General features: G+C 38.4%; 1 protein-coding gene across 1 annotated transcript in view; it reads left to right on the forward strand.

Annotated features, from left to right (window-relative positions):
* The window catches only part of MIPOL1 (mirror-image polydactyly 1), a 157,722-nt gene that overhangs the window by 117,526 nt on the left and 18,869 nt on the right, over positions 1-21,327 (forward strand). The window contains exon 13 of the mRNA XM_066552365.1: positions 16,661-16,891. Coding sequence (XP_066408462.1) covers positions 16,661-16,891 — 231 coding nt within the window. The remainder of the gene's footprint in view (positions 1-16,660; positions 16,892-21,327) is intronic.

Genomic DNA, 21,327 nt, shown 5'->3' on the forward strand with positions numbered 1-21,327 from the left:
ATGACAGGAAGGAGAACTAGCACAGAGCCACTTGTCTTTTTTCTTGATGCCTCAAGACAGGCATGTAACCAGTGGTATGGGGTTGCTGCCTCACTAGCAGAGGAGCTTTTATGGCTCTGTGTTTGGAAGGAAAAGCCACAGAAGGAGAGGGAGGGAGTTACACTGAGTGAATCATCAGTGTTGTATTTTGCTTAATAGCAAAGAGTTTAGAGAAGCTCTTCCACTACCTGAGCCTTTCATGTTATGGTTTCATCTTTTTTTCTCTTAATCTGTACTATATCAGCAGTACAGAATGGCCACCCGAAAATGTTTTCATGAATGACAAAGTGCAGGGTGTGTTTCTTATTTATTTATTTCACACTGCCAGCAAGTCACACTTGGTATGACAGTTAGTGAATTGGAAAGTATAGTATTATACTGTGCAACACTACAAGTTTCTCCTGGTTACTGGTGGCTAATGTCCTGAGGAAGAGAGCCAAGAACGAGATCTCAGAATGAAAAGAAACCTACAAGCGCTGTAATCTCAGAGTTGAACTCGCTGAGGTTGCTGACATTTGGAGCAAATAAAGTCATGCTCTGTCACACAGGTTCCACCACTGTGTCTCTCCAGTCATCAAGAGAGATATTTTTATGCAGTTTTTACCACTCTCTTAGGGCTTCTGCTTTGATTTTTGAGAGCAATTTCTTGGCTGTGGTAATTAAAGTAGATTTTCTTCATGCCTGACACTGTCATTGCTGCCAAGCTTTCATAGTTCATAGCATGTGTCTGTACCATTCACAAGACACCACAACAAAAAATACTGATCACCACAAAATAAGCTTGGAAATGGCCAAATTGTTTCAAAAGTAGGAAATAATAATGGCAATTGTGTAAAATTTGTATAACATTAAGAAATGTTATAATGTTAAGAGCTGTAACTGTAATGGATGTCTCTCTTTTCAATGTAAATTTGTATTCAGTGCTGGTCAAAATAGGCTGGTATATGCAAGTGGTATCTGCCCAACAGTCAATAGTCTAAACTGTAAATTATTTGGGATTTCTCTGCTTCTCTTTTGTGTTTTTTGTTTATTTTTTTTTAACTAAGCAGGAATGTATTAAAAAAACAAACCCCTAATATTTTGGGGGCATTTACTATTTCTGTTGTTTGCAGCAGGAAAAGAAATCCTTTTGTTTCATTTAAGTATTCTTTTGAAATAGCATAGTAAGTAACAAGTGTTGGGTAGAAACAAAGCAAAGTCACAGTTGGATGTTGCTGTTATAAGATAGGCGATGACAATGGTATCTTTTTAGTGCATCTCTTATCTGTGGTGTCATTAAATCTAATGATGTGCTAAATAATAAAAGCAGCCTTATCACATTGCAAGGCTTTGAATTGTCTCAAAGTTGCCATGCCTGTGGGTTCCCTTTGGCTTTTGGACAGGCTTTGGAGTCGGAAGGAGCTGCAGTTCAGAGTGCATTTATGTGATCAAAGCTCTTTAGACAGATGGCTGCTAGCACTCCAAAATGATTAAAATATGTTCCAAGCAACATCAGTCTGTGGGCTTGGGGACCCAACCTTTCATTAGTCAATAAAGGGTCTTGAGTTCTTGAAAATGAAATCTTTAAAGGCTAATAAGGCTGCTGGTTTGCTCTGAGCTGTTTCTTTGGATTTGCAGTGTGGATTGGAATTGGGCCAGTATCTGTCCAATAAATATGAGGGTTTAAAAAAATCTGGTTACAAGAGACCTCCCAGCAGATCTGCCTGTTAAACAGTGTGGCCAAAATTTTCAGTCTCATATATGCAAATTTAGACACCTGAGTTTGCATGTAGGGAGCTGGGAAGGGACCCACAAGTGCCCCTTTGAAAAAACAGTAATTTTCTGGAGCAATAGTTTAACTGTAGGTGCCAAATCTGAATCATTTTGACCTGTATAATTTTATTTTTAAATGCTTATGTGTTGACTAAGGATAATTCTAGAATACTTTGAGGATACAATAATCAAGAGCATCAAGCAAGTTTTCAGAGCTTTAAGAAACTAGCAATATTACTTACAGCATTCCCAAGTCTTATCAGTACTTGCCAAATCCAAATGTGTGATAGTATAGTTGGGTGCTACAGTGTGGCTGCGTTTATTCTCTTGTCTACACCTGGCTTGTGAAAGAGAGCAATGGGGGGCTTGTGCAAGTGTGAGGTGTCTGTAACCTCTGCAGATTTATGTGAGGGCAGCAGCATTAAATGCCTGTTTAATAAGATACATGTTTAAGCCTTCTGTTTCTTTTTTTTTTTTTTTTCTTTGTCTGACAGAAGAGAATCTGCTCTTACAATTTGCAGATTTCTGAACTTGAAGTGTTCTTACCCAGTAGAGACTTTCTACACAAGGCTAAAAAACCTGAAGATATGTAAATTCTCTCCAAAATGCCTCAAGATTTAGCCTGCTGCTGTAGAATGTATTTTAAAACACATCAGAGTTTTGACATGCACCAACAGAAGTAAAACAAGTCGTGGTGATCCCATTAGCTCAATGTGATCCCATTAGCCACATTGTTCAGCCTGTCTTCTTTCACCTTGGGAACAGCTCTTGCATTCCTTTTGTCAGGACTTGATGGGGCCAGCAACTGAAGTTCTTCCCCACACACACCATATTTACCCCAGGAATGTCATACTCTATTTCTTTTCCTCAGAGTCTCTCTCTGAAGCATTGCCTGCTCCTGAACTGCCAGTGAATTTTATTCATCATAAACATAAGCAAGATGTAACTGTTTTTTGATAAAGGTACATCAGACTCCAGGTTCTGATTATTTTGGTGAGCTGATTTGGTTTTTTTTTTGTTGTAAAATATCTGGTTTTTATGTCCCAAACCTTTTTGTCCACCATCTAAAAATCCTGCCATGTACTCTGCTCTTACAAATGGCTTCTGAACTGTGTCACATTTTCCCTAGCTCTAGACATAAGTATTTTGTTTCTGTTCTTCAGATTCCTGCAAAGTATTTTTTTTCCTCAGAAAAAACCTAAGAGCTCATTTGCTACAAAGTAGGCAAAACAAGACAAAAGTCTACAGTAAAAGCCCAGGATGTTGTGCACATGCCTGTTTCTCTTAGTGTCTCCATTTCTGGAGTTCCTTATGAACAGATATATTTACCTTGGACTTGAGAGTTCTCACAGTGACTTAAGTGTGCTCTGAAGTGGTCCTGTTATTTTATCTCTGTTACTGTTCTGCCTCCTAATCACCTAAATGAGTCAGAACTTCAGAGTAAGGGAAATGCACAAAGCTTTCATCAAAGTGATATGATTATAGGGCTCAATAGATCATGAACAACTAGGACTGGTAAAAAAAGACTATAAAGGGCAGATTCACAATGTCTTGAGAGCAAACAAAATTTCTGTCCTTAGGAATTATATCTTTCTTTGTATCTCCTAATGTATTAGACTTTACATTAATCACTTTTCCCTCCATTCCAGGACATCATATGAAACTTTTTACTAATCAAGCCAGCATCCTGTATAGTCTGTTTTTTGGGGGGTTTTTTGGATCATTTTTTCAAGCTTTGCAGAAGCTCCATTTCTAACTATGCCGTGTAACAAGCAACTGCTACCAAGTGCTTCACCCATATTTGCAGGTCTGAGATTTCCAGAGAACTGAGCAGGACTTCAAGAGCAACATGAGTCTGAAGAAGTGGATGATTTTATATGTGCTGCTTAAGTGCTTGAGGGATTCCTGCTTTGAGTGTTCTGATTTTTCATTGTTTTCATCTGGAGTTGCAAGTCCCTGTAAGTTGTAAACACCAAGTCCTAAGGGTCTCCATTTGGGGAGTGGAAATTAAGGGCCTCCTTTGGAATGTTTTTTCTTTGCCTCTCTATTCCCCTGGCTGTAAGATGTAAATCATGTGCTACTCATGCATTTTTTGGAAAGTGCATTGATTTAAGTTTTCTTTATTAGATTCTGCTAAATATTAAGTGAGATAAACCTAAATTTATCACAGTAGCTATTGTATTGCAGCAATCCTTCTGAAATGCAAGTACAGAACTGCCTTTTCCAGATGAGTCATACATTGTGAGTACCCCATTAATACATTTAATGTTTAATGACCAACTATTTCTCCTGCTTCCTCCAAATTACTGTAAAGTTACTATTCCAAGGAGAGAAAGTAGCTTTATATTCTGGAGAAGACTGTGGCATTCATTGCTTTCAGTGAGAATGTAATCTTAAACAGTTCATAGTATTTCCTCTGCTAAAAAGCAAGCACAAATTTGGAAATCTCTGAAATAGGAATGAGGCTGCAAGAGAGAAAAAAAAATAGGTGTCTGCTGTTGCATTAGTTCAGTTTGGGGCATGTATGTGTGTGTGATCAAATTAATGTGTATATATACAACTTTGTTGTAGAAATGTTGCAGCATTCCTTTTTTTCTGTTTGTAACAGTGCAGCTCTTTATGATTGAGGGGAGGGGAAAATCTGGTTTTCTGAAGGAGGTGTTGAGCCTGCCAAAGTTGATGGAGGTGAATTTGGACAGCCAATTAGTGTGGGACAGCTAGATGGGAACAGAGAAGAATGTAAAATTACTAGATTGCTACAGATTTATGCTTGCCAGAAACAAAACAGGCAAATTGTTTGTGATTTTAAAGACCCTGAGTTTGCAGACTTAAATAGACATGCCTTAAAAAAATCCAAGAATATGTTGGCATAATGATACTTCTTTTGAACATTACACTAGAGAAAGGGTACAAGAATGTCAAACATTTAAAAATTATTTTTGCTCAGCTAATTCTTCTATAATGGACGTTAATACTGTTGACATTACTCAGGGATTGAATGCAAGCAATTTAGACAATAGATAGTATCAGGTGCTAATAGATCAAATGTAATTATTCTTTGTGAAATAATTTTACACAGTTTAGCAAAATGGTTTCAATTATTCAGTGCAAAGGAAAACGCTGAGTAAAAGTGAAAATACTGAGCTTTCTCCTCTAGGGGCATTATATGCATTTCTAAGTCATATTTTGTCTTCATAGCAAACTTTCCTCTATAGCAGCTTCCAGTACAAGTTATTACAATTCTTTTTGCATAAGGTAGGTCATGTGAAGTTCAGCTGTAGGTGGGGCCACTCTGGTTGATTGGGGGACAGTCTTAATAGATCCATTTCATTAATTAAGTCATGCATTTTTTTATTAACAAAACCTGTATGTCAGGTTTAGCCAGCTGGGAGCCATTCTTATGGTTGTTATCTTTGTCAGAAGGAATATTGTGAAAATAAGGAATTACTGTACACGCATTAACTCCTGATTAAACAGAGGAATGACATCCGCTCACTTGCTGTTCTCGAAAAAATATCTTTGGGGCATATAATGGTGTTGATTCATTGATCCTGATCTTACATATCTCATTAAGGTAACAACTATGTACATTGTATTGAAAATATACCGTGAAGGATTTGTGTTATACCCAATCTATGTCATTGAAACAAACAAAGTTGAGGCCAAGATTTCAAACATCTAGATTATTTATTGTTTCTTTTTATTCCTGAAGGAACATTTTCGTCTTGCCTATATTTTTGGCTGCATTAAGTAATATTTTCTTGCATTTTTTCTCTTCTGGTCTTCCATTCACAGAGATCAGGAGGAAGCAGCAAGGTTTCCAGGAAGTATTTAGTTGTACTAGGCAGCCAGAAGGTCGCCTGCTTATGGCCACAGCCTTTAGTTTCTTGATACAAAGAAATTCAAAGCAGTGGGAAATGCACTAATGGCTTCCACTATCATTAAAGAAGATTGAACTAGGAGGAGCTTTCACCAAAGAGGAAGAAATTCTGTTAATTTGTCCTTCACCAAAAAGACTGCAAAGGATGGATAACAAGGTTCATGTTATCTGATTTATCTTTCTTTTGCTTCTGAGGTAGGCAGGATCTTAATGTTATCCAGATAATCTTCTGTTTGTTTCAATCATATTCTGTAAATGGGACTTCCATCCTAAGGGTTTTGGTGATAGAGATAGAGAAATATATATTCTTCCATTTAGCTCTTCTTCTCTACTGTCTGTACCAAAGGAGTCATTTTACCATACTTTTACAGTTGTGACAGTAGAATGAGGAATGTCATGATGTAGGAATTTAGTTTCCCATCTTGAGCAATGTTACTGCTCATATCAGAGGAGGATATAATATCTGTTGCATATGTATAAGCATAGTAGGCAGTATTCATACCAATAATTATCTTGTCCTGTTCAAAAAATAAATAAGGAATTGAAGAGTGTTGAATTCCGTGTTGGCCAGATTTCACAAGAGCTTTCATATTCATTCAGTTTCCTTGTCAGGTCCTGAGAAAATAATTAATTCTTTGGTTCGGTGCAACTAATATATTTCCTGCTACAGTTTTTCACTTTACCTGCTGGTCATGGAGAAATGAAAGAAAAACTGCAGTTTTTCTTGTGAAATCCTGCTCATAAAGTGAAAAATATTATTTTCCTCTTCAACCAAGCTAAATTAAAGTGCACAACTATATTAATTTTTTACACATTTTATTTCTATAACTCAATGGTCAAAACTCATGAGGGTAAAGGAAGAGAGAGGTGAGGGAAGCTGATTTAAAAAGTTTAGGATACAGAAATCCATTCAGCACTGTTTATAGCCTCTTTCCAACCCCTATGCTTGAGAGCTTCCCTTCACTGATTTTTCTCCAACAGCCACCAGTCTAGTGTCTCGCTTTTCAAGAGGTATGAAAGTTGTGTGTTTTGGCTTCCAGTCATGTGCCATATCCAGCTGATGGCCTTTTTCACTGGGAGGAAAGAAAGAACATCTCAGAAAACAAGGATGTTTGTGCTTGGGGCAGATCAACAAAGTACAGGAGGCTTCTGTCACTGCCTGTGCCAAGTGGTGACAGTGGCGGCTGAACTTGCAATGGGGAGGCAAAAACTTGTGAAAAACTGTTTTTTCCATTAAGTTCCCAAACCTGGATCCCAAACAGGTTCCCAAACCTGTCTGCTGAGGTTAACCCCATTGATGTGCATTGCTAATGCTTGCATACTGTTAATTAGCTCTTTAGTGTCTTTCCATGAACAATAATTGGCACTGAGACCTGAACCAATCTGGGCCTCAGGTTTCCAAGATGCGGCACATGTAGATAAGAAGAAGAAGAAATCCAGGACCCCAAAAGCTTTGATTTTAAAGAAAATTAACTAGGGAAAGTGTCACGGTTTGACATCTCAAACCATGACAGAAAGGCACTTTATTCCCAGTTTCAGCATGGCAGGCTGAGTTCTGCATGTTGTGACTTGCTCAGTACCACACAGAAGACATGAAATAGAAGACGGAATTCAAGACAGGGCTCTTATCCCCAATCCACTAAATCATTCCCTTAGCATGTGCCCTTGTCTCACGTTAAGGAGAATGGCCCAGACAAGTCTGCCCAGTTGCTTCAGTAAGCTTTGGTACAATAGGGAAGCAGACTTCCCTTATATTAAATTTCCCAGGCGCTCCCTTTATCATTTAAGCCATCATTTTAACTGCCTTGTTTCATAGTGCTTAACTGTCCATGGAGCTGTATGATTTATATGAGCAAGGGTTTGGCAGCAGCAGCTTGGTAAGACAGGACTTACTGAGTAGTGATATGTTGCCATTGTGTCATTTACATGGCGTTCAGGAGGTAAGTTGCTAAGTGTGTATCCACACAGCAATCCCCAAGCCAAGTGCATTTTTGTATGGGAGAAGCCATGATAGCATTAGTCGACATTTTGGGTGTCTTTACCCATGTGGAGGACAGATTTCAGACTGCAGCCCATGCAGTCCTCCTAGTGAGTCACCAGCCATTGCAGAGTAGTTCATGTTGCTGGGTACAGTACCAAGAAAGTGGGGAAAATGCGCTGGGCACACTCACCCAGAGTTCATCAGTACCTCACTTACTGGCAGTCTGGTGACCAAAGCTGGGCATGGGCTGGACACAGTACACCATGTTTGCTTTTCATCAGAGTTGCATAATATTTTTCAGTACCACCTTTGAGTAAGATCAGACAAAACTGTTCAAAATCTCTGTTTTATTTTCTTGGGACAGGAAAGGAAGTATCCTCAAATTTTAAAAGTTACATTTTCTTTTTCTTTTAATCATGCAAAGATTTTTTTAACCCACTGAATCATTCATTCAGCAAGAAAGTAGGGACAAGGAGCAGAGCCTCATGTGATTCCCCTTCGCAGGTTAGTCACACTGAAGGCTAGCTTTAGGGCTACTTTTTCTAGCTTTAGGGCTACTCAGCTCATCCATGAGATCATCCCTCTCTGAAATACTATATATATTCAATTATTCCATCTTTGAAACACATTCTTCTAATTGCCTTCTCCTGGAGAGACTCTTCTCTTCCTCAGCTGGATGTTCCTGGCCATGCTGAAAGGCAGGGCTGGCTTCCAGCTTGGGGTCCAAGACAGTTTTGTCTCTTGCTTTTCTGATTCAGTGGAGGAGTTAAGCCAAGCGATCACAATAGCAAATCAGGACAGCCGTAAAATTCACGATCGTGTCTGATTTATAAAGATAACATGGTATTAAGTACAAGAAATATTCTGAGGTTTTTAGTAACAGGCTTTCTTCAGCTGATCATTCCTAAATGGTGCCATGTACTTCACTGCTTGATTAATTTATATGCCTTTATGATTTTAAATAATAGTGTTTTCACCAGAGGCAATTACTAGTGATTAGAAAACCTCAGGCTGTTCACTTTATCTATGCCAGTGTTTGGGAATTATTCCTGTGATCTTTATTTTTGAAGACTATTGAATGGCATCAAGAGCACAAAGGAGGCCATGTAAACACTGGGGGAAAAGTAATGCTTATTCTTCTGGGAAAACATTTATGGTGATTCACATTTTGGAAACTGAAACACTATCAATGTTTTATTCCCAGATTATTTTCCAAGAAAAATCTTGGATCCGTTGCTGAATCAGTTTCTTCAAAATACTTAGGCTCATATTGAAGTTGGATCATACAGAAGAGGCTGGAAAACTGTGCTGTGGGAAAGAGTCAGAGGATTCCTCCATTCTCTGACATTAGCACAGAGGCATGGAATAAGCCCATCCAAGTGTCTAAGGTGGTCTTTGGATCCTACCTGGCTCTAGCAGAGGGATACGTGCATGATGTGAAAAGATCAGGACAAAAGTTTCTTTGTTAGGGATCTAGACTGGCAGCTTCGTACAGAAAAAATAGGAAATGGAATTATGCTTAATAAAACTTATCACATGAATATACCCACTTGGAGATGGGAATATTCAATGTATAGGTACAAAAATCTCTGGATCCTAGTATAACTATTTTAGAGTCCAGGGGTTTTTTTCCTGTGAAAAGAAGCTAAAAATCCTACGTTGTCTTGATGTGAATAAGAGTTAAGAATTTTTCAGAAACTGAAGCTTTGTAAGAAAATCTCAAATACGCACTTGTATAACAGGTTTTGAACGAGTTTGGCACAGTATTACTAGTACAGTATAAAGGGCTAGGTTCCTTGATGTATATTTCTAGTTGGCATTTTATCAAGGAAATAAAGTTTGGGTTTTCTTTATATTGTGACATGTGGATTGAAACTACATTTTCTGTGTCCAAAGCCTTGATTTAAAAGCATTAGATCATTAAATTCAGTGCTTTTGCATAAGACTAAAATTGTAACCGAACAAATTATTTATGCAGATAGAAGCAAGATAAAGTTTCTTTCAAGAGTTCTTTAACATATCAGATTGATAAGAGTCAAAACACCTTTACTGCCATTAAATATTTACCAAGACTTGGCTTTTGGAAGAGGGGCAGTTCAGTGCAGTGTGTTTGGCTCCATGCAATGCTATTGATTAGCTATCAGAAGGACATAGTTAATGGGTAACTGGAGGTATTACAGAGCTCTCCACATTCTTGTCAAGTCTTTTCTCTGAAGATGACCTAAAATAAAGTCAGTTACAACTGGCGTTCACCTGAGACAGATTGCACAAGTTCGCCTACGGTATGAACAAAAGGTTCACAAGGATCAGTTGACCAGGTCTTAGGCAATCCTTTCTAGTAGTTGTCATCACTGCTGGACTTTAGAACTGCACGTGTTTACATTTAATTAGAAAGAACACACAGTTTACATCGCACAGTAGCTATCGGCATCGAATCAGAATTGATTTCCGCTCTCTTTCTCAAATGGCTATTTCTTTCCGACTAATTAAAAAAAGGCACATAACAAAATGACTCATATAAATTTTAAAGCAAAGTAAACACTATTCCCTGGAGACAAAAATAAAAGTCAACAGCACATAGTCATTACATTGAGCTTGTTTTCAGGTGATTCTGATGCCTGCATTATGATACGCATCAGTGCCATCAGATTTCTTTTATATAGATTTATAAATGGCATGCCCCTTTGCGCTGAGTGGACACTTCATTGACTGTTTCAGTTTTCAGGGTCAGGATACTTATTTATTTCAGTTGGATTGTTGCAATTTATCTAATATAAGTTGATTAACTAATATTCCTGCTTTTTGCCAAAAGATTTTATTAATTTGAAATAAAATTGTCTGTGTGTACGTCACTCATGTAAAATAGAAGCCAGATGCCATTATCTTTATCAGTGAGAAGCTGCAAAGGAAACTAAAGGCCCAAGCCATATTAGCCTTAACTTCATGCCTAATTTCTAACAAAGAAATCTCCATTAGAATTTATTAGCTCTGCAGGCAAATCTAAATTCAAACTATGATGACAGGCATCATCAATTAAGGCTTCTGGCAGAAATGTCTGGCTCTTGAGTGCCCCCATTCTTTGTCATCAGGGAAGATTCCCATGGTTGGCATTTTGGAGAGTAAATGTTCACACCAGCAGTACTGTCAAGCCTGTGGGAACTGAAGGGGTTGCTGAACGTCTAGACTGGGTTGGTGGGTGTGTGGGGACAGTAGGAGCTGATCCTGAAATGTCTGGTCAGAAGACTTGATGTTCCTTTATGCCCTGGTTTTCTTATGAGTGACAGTGTTCAGGATGAAGCTCTTGGCAAGGATGATCAGAAAAAGACAAAAAGTAATACACAGTGTTTTAAATTACAAAGTAGTACATTGTTTTCTACCAGTTTTTGTTGGTATGCCAGTGGTTGTTATTTCAGTGCACCTCCAAGAGTTACTGCTTTCTTAATTCAGTTTAGATTTGAGGAGAATGGTGCACTGTTCTTTAAATGGTTGTCAGAAATGTTGTTGAAAACATAGTCTCAGTATAAAAAATAAATCGCTATGACCTTTAGGACAAGATCCTCTGTGTCTCTTCCACCAAGTTCATGTTTCTGCAAATCCCTGACATCGGCAGTTTCCCTGCTGGCCCCAGGCCAGAGCTGCTGGCTCTACACCACCCACGTACACACCCCTTCAGTGATCCATGTCAACCCAGCAGCCAGCAGAGAGGCACAGGTGCTGCCAGCTCAGGCTGGGCAGGGGAAGGTGGCCGTGCCTCTTGTCTGTGAGCTGGCTGTGCCCCTCCTCTTTGCCTGTTGCCCACAGCTGAGCCAGGGGCTCCTCTGCTAAATGCTTGCACCTCCCAGGGAGAGCAGACAGGAGGTTGTGATACACATTAAAACATGGAGTCACTGGCACCATCTTAGATGTCCATTATATTCACATACTGAGGTCACTCTTGGTGCCAGCTCTGTCTTCGATTAATAGATAAGGTTCCCTCTCTATTTGCAGTGTTACCTAAATAATCCATTACTGTAGGGAATAACTACAGTATTACAAATACTAAGTTAAAGTTATTTTGTTAACTAAAGCCATTAGCAAATATTTAAGAATAGCCAAAGCATATGAATTGACAATAAAGAACAGATACAAGATAACAAAATTCTTACTTGTAGAATCTAGTGGAATAAAGTAAACACCTTACAAATTTTTTATTTTTCTTTTTTTAATTTTGGGTTAATTTTACTTAGTTAGGAGCAAGCCTTCATGTGCACCCAGTAAATGCTTAGGCTAAAATATGCTAATACAGCCAATTCTTTGTCAAAACATGATAGGAACATTTTATGGAAAGCTTGGTTCTAGGAATAAAATAATTTGGGGAAACTGTAGAGTATTTGCAATAGTTTACTGTATTGCAGTCCTCTAATTCATGGAAAAAATTTGAGAGCCTGTAAATATGTGTTTTACAATTAGCACAGATACCTTGCAGAACCCTGAAGATGTATAATTAATGTTAACGGGCAGCAAGTAATATTTAGTATTAAAACATAAAGTCTACAGTAGAGATACAGTAGAGATCTACAGTTCTCTTATGTCAACTCATGCGCACCATATCCCTGTGTGAGAAAAAAAGGTAAGTTGCAATCTTCCCATCTCTAATCAATTAGAGATAGCAGAGACCCCAGCCCTAGGTGCATCAGGTACCCAGGGAATTCAGGTGGATTTCTTAGCTACAAGCTAGCTCCTTGGCTGTGGGTCTGCGTCACAGCATATACCACAGCTGAGACAGCTGCGATGCACAGGGCATCACCATACAATTTCAAAGGGCTTTAAGCACTCAGCCATACAGAGCAACACCTTACCATATCAGAAGACTCCAGGCATCTACCCTTCTCAGTCTTTAGCCCAACCTTTTATACCACTCATGTTCATGCATTGCATCTGTGTGCCCTCTGTTCCCTTTGGTGATTGGTTAGTGCACCTGGGCACTCCATGGCTCATTGCTGTCAATGCTGTTCACCTGCTTCTCACAGCTGTAGCTCACTGGGGATGGGGCTTGGCCACAGCCCCATTCCCAATTACCACAGGCCTGTGCTCTAGCTGAAGGGAATGGCACTATAACTGCAAAAACCTCAAAAAGTCTTCCTTCTAGTCATCAGTCCCATGCATGTTTTGCTCTGTTTCAACCAAACACTGTTAATCCAGAAACTATTTTTGTGGAGGTCCTAGTCTGTTTGATGGCATGGTGAATGTGAGGAATGATAGGTGGTGCTGAATGTCGTGTGCGTATCACTCACATGAGGCTGTGCTATCTGAGCAATTTGCCCAGGGGCTGCATAAAGTGAACAGAAGAGATTTGATTACTGTTCAGCTCCCTAAATAAAGAGTTTGTAATGGAGGCATGATTTACAATTATGTCTTGTTTGAGAGCATATCTTGGTAGTCCTTCAGCTTCAAGAAAGGCTCAGATTATTAATTCCGTGTCCTACTCTCTCTCCCACGCTAATCACAGGGAAATGGAACGGGTACTTCAGTGGTCCTGGACAGTAAAAATGAAGCTGAAAGGAATATGTTTTCTGGTTGGCATCACCAGAAGACCATCTGGATTTAGTTTTGTCCTAAATTCTGATTGTGCTGCATCTAACTTAGCTCTTTCAGCAGTGATGAGTCTCTTGACATTAGTGATGCTCAGAGCACTTTGCAAAGGTAGCATTGTGATTGCTCTTATTTAAAGATAAGAAGACTGAGGCTCAAGGAGGAGAAGTGTGTTTGCTAGTGGCCTTTAATTGCTATTTGTTGAAACATAGAAATTCTAAGATGGATAGTAGTGAATTCAAGCTTTCACTGTAGCTAATGAACCTATGTTTGAATCATCTAGTGTGCAGGCTTTTAGGACCCTGGCAGAGGTTGCAGATTTCTCTAGATCATTTCAGGACCAGAGACTGAATCTCAAGGTGCCATTCACTGTTGTTCCATACTCACATGTAATTGAGTCTGGGCATGCATGATCAGCACCAATCTGTCAGCATAGTGTCCTGTGAAATCCTGAAGTTGTATGCCCAACCACCACAGAGAAGAAAATCAATGGTGGCCTCTGTTCACCTGTGGTTGAGGTTCCTGAGCTCTAGACTGTGAATGCATGGGTACATCACACAAGAGAGTGACACTCCGTGATGGACTGTGACAGTGCAAAGAACATACTCTGCATTGTGTGCAACGAGCATTCTCACTGTAACATGGTCCATGGCCTGCGTGCCAGAGTCTGCCCATGGCTGGTGCCTTCGGATAAATTAGTGAGCGATGGTTTGTTGTACTGGGAAGAAAACACAGTCCTCTTACCTTGTGTAAATGCAGGCAAAAGAAGACTAGTAAAATATTTGTCTATGGTAGGGCAGTGTCATCTAGTTACCAGCCTACCAGCTGTCAGGCTCTTGACTCACATGTAATGCAAACTCGACTATTTAATATCCTCCACTTCACAGCAAAATTTCAAAGTCCTTTTAGGGCTTATGGGCTTTTTTTGATACCATCTTATTGCAGTATTTCCTAAGAGCACCTTTGAGGTAGTATTTTCAAGGTATTGATGCTGCCTGGCCCTTGAGTGCACTCAGCGGCATGAGGGGACGCTCTTCAAAGCCATCCTGAGTGCAGGCTGAGGCCTGAGAGGTCTCCAGGACCTGTGAGAAACATTTGTGGTGAAAACCAAGGTCAGAGCTACATGCTTTTGGGAACATTGGATATGTTTATCACTGGGGTGGAGGCAGTGGGAGGGAACGGGTAGGGAATGTTTGATTTTTGCTGGATTTTTTTTTTTTTTGTTGTTCCTTTAGGTGGAAGGTTTTGCTATGTTGTTCAGTTATTGCTTCAGGTGGAAAATCATTTCCCACCTAGCAGCAAAAGTATGCCTGGCAAGCTGAGAAGTGTTTTAGAAGCAGCACTTCATAAAGTTGATTTTCAGCCAAAGTCAAGTCCTTCTGGGAGCTGTTACAACTGGGGATATTTCTTTGCAAGGTTGAAGCTACTCTGACTTTGGTGACTGAGAAAACCTCTTACTCTTTACAGGAGCTGGACAAGTGATATCAATTCATGTCACTTTTTCTTCTGCCTAGACACAGCAAAGGCAGGTTCCTGAAGCTCTCAGACCCAAGCTGGAGCAGGAAAGAGGCATGTTGCCATAGTAAAGCAAAAGGCTTACTAACAAGAATATGTGAATTACTGAAATTCAGGAACTATTTAAATACTTCTGTGACCCATTCTTCAGGCCTAGAACTCCCATTTATTTTTTTATTATAGCATAGAGAAATAATCTTCAAGTGAATGAAGGAATTTCAAATTAGTAAATTTCAGAAGGGATGAAATAAAAGTATTTTACAAAAACACATATTGATGAAAGTCTGGAAATTAAATGCTTTTGAAAAAAAATTGTTTAAAGATCTGTCAATCACAGTGCCTTTATCTGGAGGAATCACACTGGTTACAAAGTGTATACATCACAATCTATTGGTCACTCAGATGCAATCGTTATGAGTCAAGACATGTAGTATTATATTGCAATTGTAGTAGTATATATGTGTTTTTCATGGCCAGTCTTTGAAAACGGGCCTGGTTGTAGCCACAGAGAGCCAGTATTTTAGGATCTAAATAAATTATTTTATTCTTTGTATATTCTGGGAAAAAAACTCTGAGCTAGTGTGAACAAGGTAGAATATTTAGTCTATCCTCCAGTTTTTTGACCATATATTTCAGACCCATATATTCACTGAACAGTTTAGCTTCTCATCTGTCTTTTTTTTCTTTTAATCTTGTGCCAGGTGTTTAAGAAGCGGGCAGCAGTGGTATTTCAGTAACCTGCTTTCAACATTATTTGCATACCTTTGTGTTTTTCCATGGTGATCAATGCTCAACTGTAGTGGAACTTCAGTCAGTAAATTTTATGTGCAACTGCTAGAGTAATTTTTTTTTAATTAGTCCATTCTAGGAATTGTAATGTCCCTTTATGAATATTTATATTTTCAATAGGTCTTCATTTAATTGAGAAGATTTTTCACATTGTTTTCAGATAATCACAGGTAGTATGCATGATGATAAGTCAACATCTGACTCTATTTCTCTTAGTTCATCCACATTTTGTTTTTCCATGTATATTATATTTTAGTTTATTTATAGTTTTCCTTCATGGGCTGTTGGAACACTCAGTGTTTTCCATGCAAATACCTTAATAAACTGCAGAGAAAGAAAATATGCTATTGCATACTAGCAGGTGTCATATAGACTGTCTTGAACACTTTAAGCAGTGTGTATGGCTACTAGAAATCCACACTGAAATAATGTTTGATTTGTCCAGAACTTTCTGACACAATTCTGACACTTTCTGACAAATACAAAGCATTTAGTACTATATTCTGGTTTGTTCATTGAAAGAGTGTTGGGTCTGTGCTCTTGGATTTGGAATCTCTATGAACTTACCTCAAAATCCTGGATAAAACTGAATGGAGACATTTAGAATTGATTAGCATGTGCAAATCATATTACTAAGTAATCCTGCTGATTTACTGATTTTAATTTTTGAATTGTAGTGGTTTTATTCCTTTCATTTTATTGAAAAGTCTTCTTTTGCAAATAAATCCCCTGTAGCTGGTGGATCTGCTTGCTAAAAGAGAGTCCTGTGTTCCACAAGTTATTAACACATCAGTAACTTATACTGATTAATTCAACTTCATGTAAATCACAATAAAAACTTTTTGCAGCTCAGAGGTGATCAACAAGATGCTACAGCTGGAAAATACTTCCTCTTGAGTTTTTGCTGAATTTTTTTTTTTTTACTTTTTCAAATTTTTATGGTTGTTACATACTTCTAGAAGAGCATTGCAGAAAAGGTTTATTCTTTTTGTTCTCTGTCACTTCTGAAATATAATTTGTTTTGCTACTAGTGCATGTGAGTCCAAATATATGACGTATTGAATGTATTAATTAATTCTTGCAGCTCAGCCTTAGACTGAAATTTAATAACATGTATAATTTGTTTTTCCCAGGTTATACAAGTCTTTGTCTGAAGGATTGAGTCTGAAGAACCAGCCTAGCTGTGCTTTCAGTACTTCTGAAGGTGGACTGCAGGGAAGGGAGGATGTTGTGACTCTAACCTATGGCCAGATTGAAGAGCTGGCAGCTCAGCTGCAGCAGACTCGATCCGAGCAAAAGGACACCGAGCTGAAGCTCCAGAAGGCCCTGGAAGCTTCACAGGAGGCCAATGAAAAAGTTCAAAAGTGAGTCACTTGCCTTCCAACAAAAATTGCAGTTGTAATCCACAGGAAGCATTTTTTTCGGTATTTTGTCTATAACAGAAAGTGTGGCAGTACTCAGAAAAGGTCCTTTAAAATGATTCTTCCTTTGTCAGCTCATTTCCTACTCAGTGTGAAGCTGATCATTTTAACAGTTTTGTGCTATTAGGCAAGTCAGGGTACCTCTCATTACTGTTAAGGAAATTGCTTCCTACACGTGCAAGGCACAGAGAAAGTCTTTCCATCTCCTATGAATGGTTTTCACTGTTCTTTTACCCTGTGGCAATCCTATGGCTACAGAGTATTTCCCTTTTTAATTGCACGGTAGAATAGTACGGTTCTCATTTTTGGTCTGTTACACGTCTGGCAGGTTTCATGCCACGGTAAATGCTTATGGGGTTGTTTAGGGATGGCTTCAAAATCTCACTGAGAGCCACAGGAAGTCTCTGAGTTGGTGAACAGAGATTGTATTCTCTTTGCCATCATGAGTTTCCCTGTTAAAAGGTTACTGAACTCCAAAACCTGAAGTTCATCTCTAGTGAAGTACTTATTGTCATGTTTGTTATTAGTTGTGCCTCTTCACAGTCCGACACTTCTCATCTCTGCATTACGTTCATCAACTGCAAAATTCTCCTCTCTCATCCTTCCAAGGTGGTCGATGCTGAGCTGATGCAAATTGTCCTGTCTGTCCATATATGTCTTCAACTTAAATGTCTACAGCATATTTACAGAGTAGCCAGAAATTGGCTTATAATATATTGCAAGGACCTAACAAAAGCTTTTCTTTAAAAAAAAATATGCTGAGTTCTTCTATTTAAAAATAGTTATATTCCTATATTTTTAATTTATTCATAGCTACATGAAATATAATTAAGGTATTTATCTATTAAAATGCATCTTTTTAGTCATCTCTTTAAATCCTCCAGTGATTGTTTGATAATCACTCAAGTCTTTATTCTGAGCGCTTAGACATATTTGAAACTTTGAGAGATGTGTGCTTGATAAAAATAAACCTATTTAAAAAATTAAGTAATGGTAAAGAGAATATTGGTAGAACCTTTTTAATTTTTTTAGTTGTTACATCTAGTTTTATTTATAAATGTTTAATAATATAGCTATTTAAGCAGAGATTGGGTTTTTACTGGTTTGGGGTTTTTTTTCCTAAAGTGAAGCAGTCTTGTTTAATCCCATGTACCCAGGGTGGCTAAAGTAGAAGTGCAGCCACAAACTGAATTAAAGTAGTGGTGGTGCACCACTATAGTGAAAAGAATTTATGTAATTTAACATGCTCAACTACTTGGGAAAATTTTGGTCAGGTTAGTTTTCATTATTGTTAAGATCAGACGACTGAGCCTATAGCAAAATCAAACAATTGGTTGGAGTCTTTTGATGACAATAGCATGCCCTTTTTACCACGAAACTGTGGAAATGCTCTGCGCATCTTCCCAGCACCCAGAGTCATCCACCCCCATCTTATAATTCAACCTGCAAACAGATTAAGCAGCTGAGTTTGTGGAAAGTGTGTTTACTTTGAGCTAAGAACCCTTGTGTGACACTATAGAGATTCCTCTGACACCTCTGGGAGAGCTACACAGACAGTTCGTACTCATCAGCAGGGAAACCGGGCTGGGAATTCCCAATTTCTTTGTAACCTCAACTGCTTCATACAAATCAGTGTTTGGCAATTAGGCAGGAACTCATTTGTTAGCTTAGCATTTTATTTAGAAGATGTAGGATGTTCTACATTTCAAAAAAGGACTGACAATTTATAAACCTGTCAACAGAAAGGCTTTTTTGGTATTAATTACAGTAGTATTAATTATTAGCACTGCCTTAAGAGGATGCTTAATGTAGTTTAAAATGTGTCACTAAAATTCATAGACTAAAGACTGTTATAAAATAATCTGTTTTCTTGACTTTTTTAAATGCTCAGCTAAAATTGAATTCTGACATATGAAGGAAGTAGTTTTGTCACTTGCATAAAGTAGTTTCTCAATATTATTCAGTAAAATAGCAACAGTTGAAAATCAGAATAGTGAAATAATTATGACCTTCATTAAGAAAGAACATTACTGTAATTAAGAATGTTGAGAAAAGATGTACTTTGTATCTTCATACAATGTAGTTTACTGGTTTTACACTGCCTTTGCTAATCTGTTCTCTGGCAACACTAAAGAATTTTTTAATATTCTTAAAAACTTCACTGTTTGCATTCAGCATGATATACAGAGCTTAAAAGAGAGTTGTAATTCTCCACAACATTTGCATCATGTCAGCCATTTGTGTACCCACCAGTAGTTGCTGCTTTCTAGAGGTGAGACCTGAGTCAGAATAATGGTCCTGTGCTTTCCATCAGGACAAAAAGCATCTAAAAAATTTCTTGATCCTATCCCACACAAAACAGGAGGGGGATGTGAACCAGAAGTGAGATGTTTTGGTATCTACTTATAGTCAACTTGGGTGTAGTAAACATCTGTTTATACTGAAGTAGGGTGAGCATCTCACGTTGGCAAGCTGCAGCGTGAGATATAAATTGAGACTGTCTGCTCTTGCCTGTGAAGATGATTCACCATCCTAACAGGGGTGCTGGTGTAAAACAAGAAACATTGATGCTCAGAGGGTGGCCACATAGATTTAGCTGCATTTGCTTGAATCTCTTTTGATTTTGAGACACTATCAAGATACACTTAGACTTTTAAGAGAGCGCTATACTTTATAAAGCAAGTACATATTCTAACTGGGGTCTATGCAAATAAATATATGTATGTACACACAAAACAATACATATTTATTCAATATACTATTATGATCTGCACAGTAATATTTTTAATCAATACTCTGGAATGGCTATGACTATAATTTTCTATATTTAATTAGTGTTTCTATTTTGTGGTCACAAAGAATTAGGACAGGAGCACAGAATTCACCAGGAATGTTGGTATAGTACCACAGGCCCCCTGCAAGTTTGTCCTGCTTGAGAAGCCAGGAGCCAGCTGGTGCACTCCCAGCAGGGAAATGGGGCTGACCTGGAGAAGGTGGCTGGGAGAGCCTGTGAATTAATTAATACCTCTGCCAACAGAGGAAGCGAGGCATTTTAAAAATGTCCTTCCGGCTGGAACCTCTGGGATTGTGGAGTGGTTGCTGATGTCAGTGAGATCAGAGCAGGTTATAATGTAATACCAAATCAATATTAGCCAATTATCGGTAAAGGTTGAGGCCACTTTTGATGTTTTTCCAGGAAATGTTCTATTTTTCTGCAACAGCTTTGCAGCTGGAGTGAATTTTAATGCAATTTGTCTTTTGGGGGCTTCTATTTTCTTCTCATAATTTAATGATTCTAGCTCAGTAAAGCGCAGTTCTGCATGTGAGCACAGCTACACTTGCATAGTCATGTAGCTGTGTGAAGTGGCAGAGGAGGGTGAGTGGGTAGAATTTCTATGTAATCCTCTAAAAATAAACACAAATCCACCAAGTAGCAGTGCAGTACTAAAATATACAGGTATGAAAATAAGCATAAATAGTGAGTAGGATCCTGCTTGTGTACTTCGCCAAGGTAGTTCTGACTGTGAATAAAGTTAGTATAAAAGTGATGTAAACCAGAAGTCATGGCTTCATTTGTCCTTAACTGTTTATTAGAGACCTTTTCAATTTTCTTTTTCTTTCTTTTAAAGAGGAATTCAGGAGAATTACAGCTTTGGATAAAAATTTTTAGTTGATTTAATACGTAAGAAAATTAAGTGGTCTTCTGTATTAAATTCTATCCTTAATAACATTGCCCTAGGGTCTGATTTTCTTTTTTGACCACCTAAATTTCATTGTGACTGGAATACATCCTTTATTTGTTTAGTCCTGAATTCCCCTCCAGCCTTTTTGAAAATGCTTTCTCTGCTTTTGTCCTTTTTCACTTATTTTCTTAGCTGATGCTGATATATAAGTTGATCTATGAAACAACAAAAACAAACAGTTGACATGGATGAAAACAATACAAAAAATGTAAAGAAATAAAGAAATAAGAAACAATTAAGTAGTTAGTGTCCCCCTCTTCTGCAAGTAAAACTAATCTGCCTTCTGACTGCGGGAGCTGTGTGTATTTCACATCAATGTCCAACACGTTCTTCAGTGCTGGCTGGAGGGTCTAATCTTTCCCAGAATGATCAGAGCAGTGCAGTTGAAGAGCAAGGATGAATATTTGAATAATCACACCACAATGTGAGGTGACCCTCCGACAGGGGACTGACCACATACACATATGGATTTTGGGAAGAAGCTCTGATGCTCTTTTTTAACACAGCTGTGAGAAGAATGTGGCTAAGACCCAGTAGTCTTTCTTGAGTATAGCTGGCAAAGGAAGCCATGAGGAGAAGAGAATTTAACACATGGGTGTAAGGGAGTTCGCTTCATTGATGCGATCTGAGGGGAAT

The sequence above is a fragment of the Molothrus aeneus genome, chromosome 6 (genome assembly GCF_037042795.1).
Source record: "Molothrus aeneus isolate 106 chromosome 6, BPBGC_Maene_1.0, whole genome shotgun sequence".
Lineage (NCBI taxonomy): Eukaryota > Metazoa > Chordata > Aves > Passeriformes > Icteridae > Molothrus > Molothrus aeneus.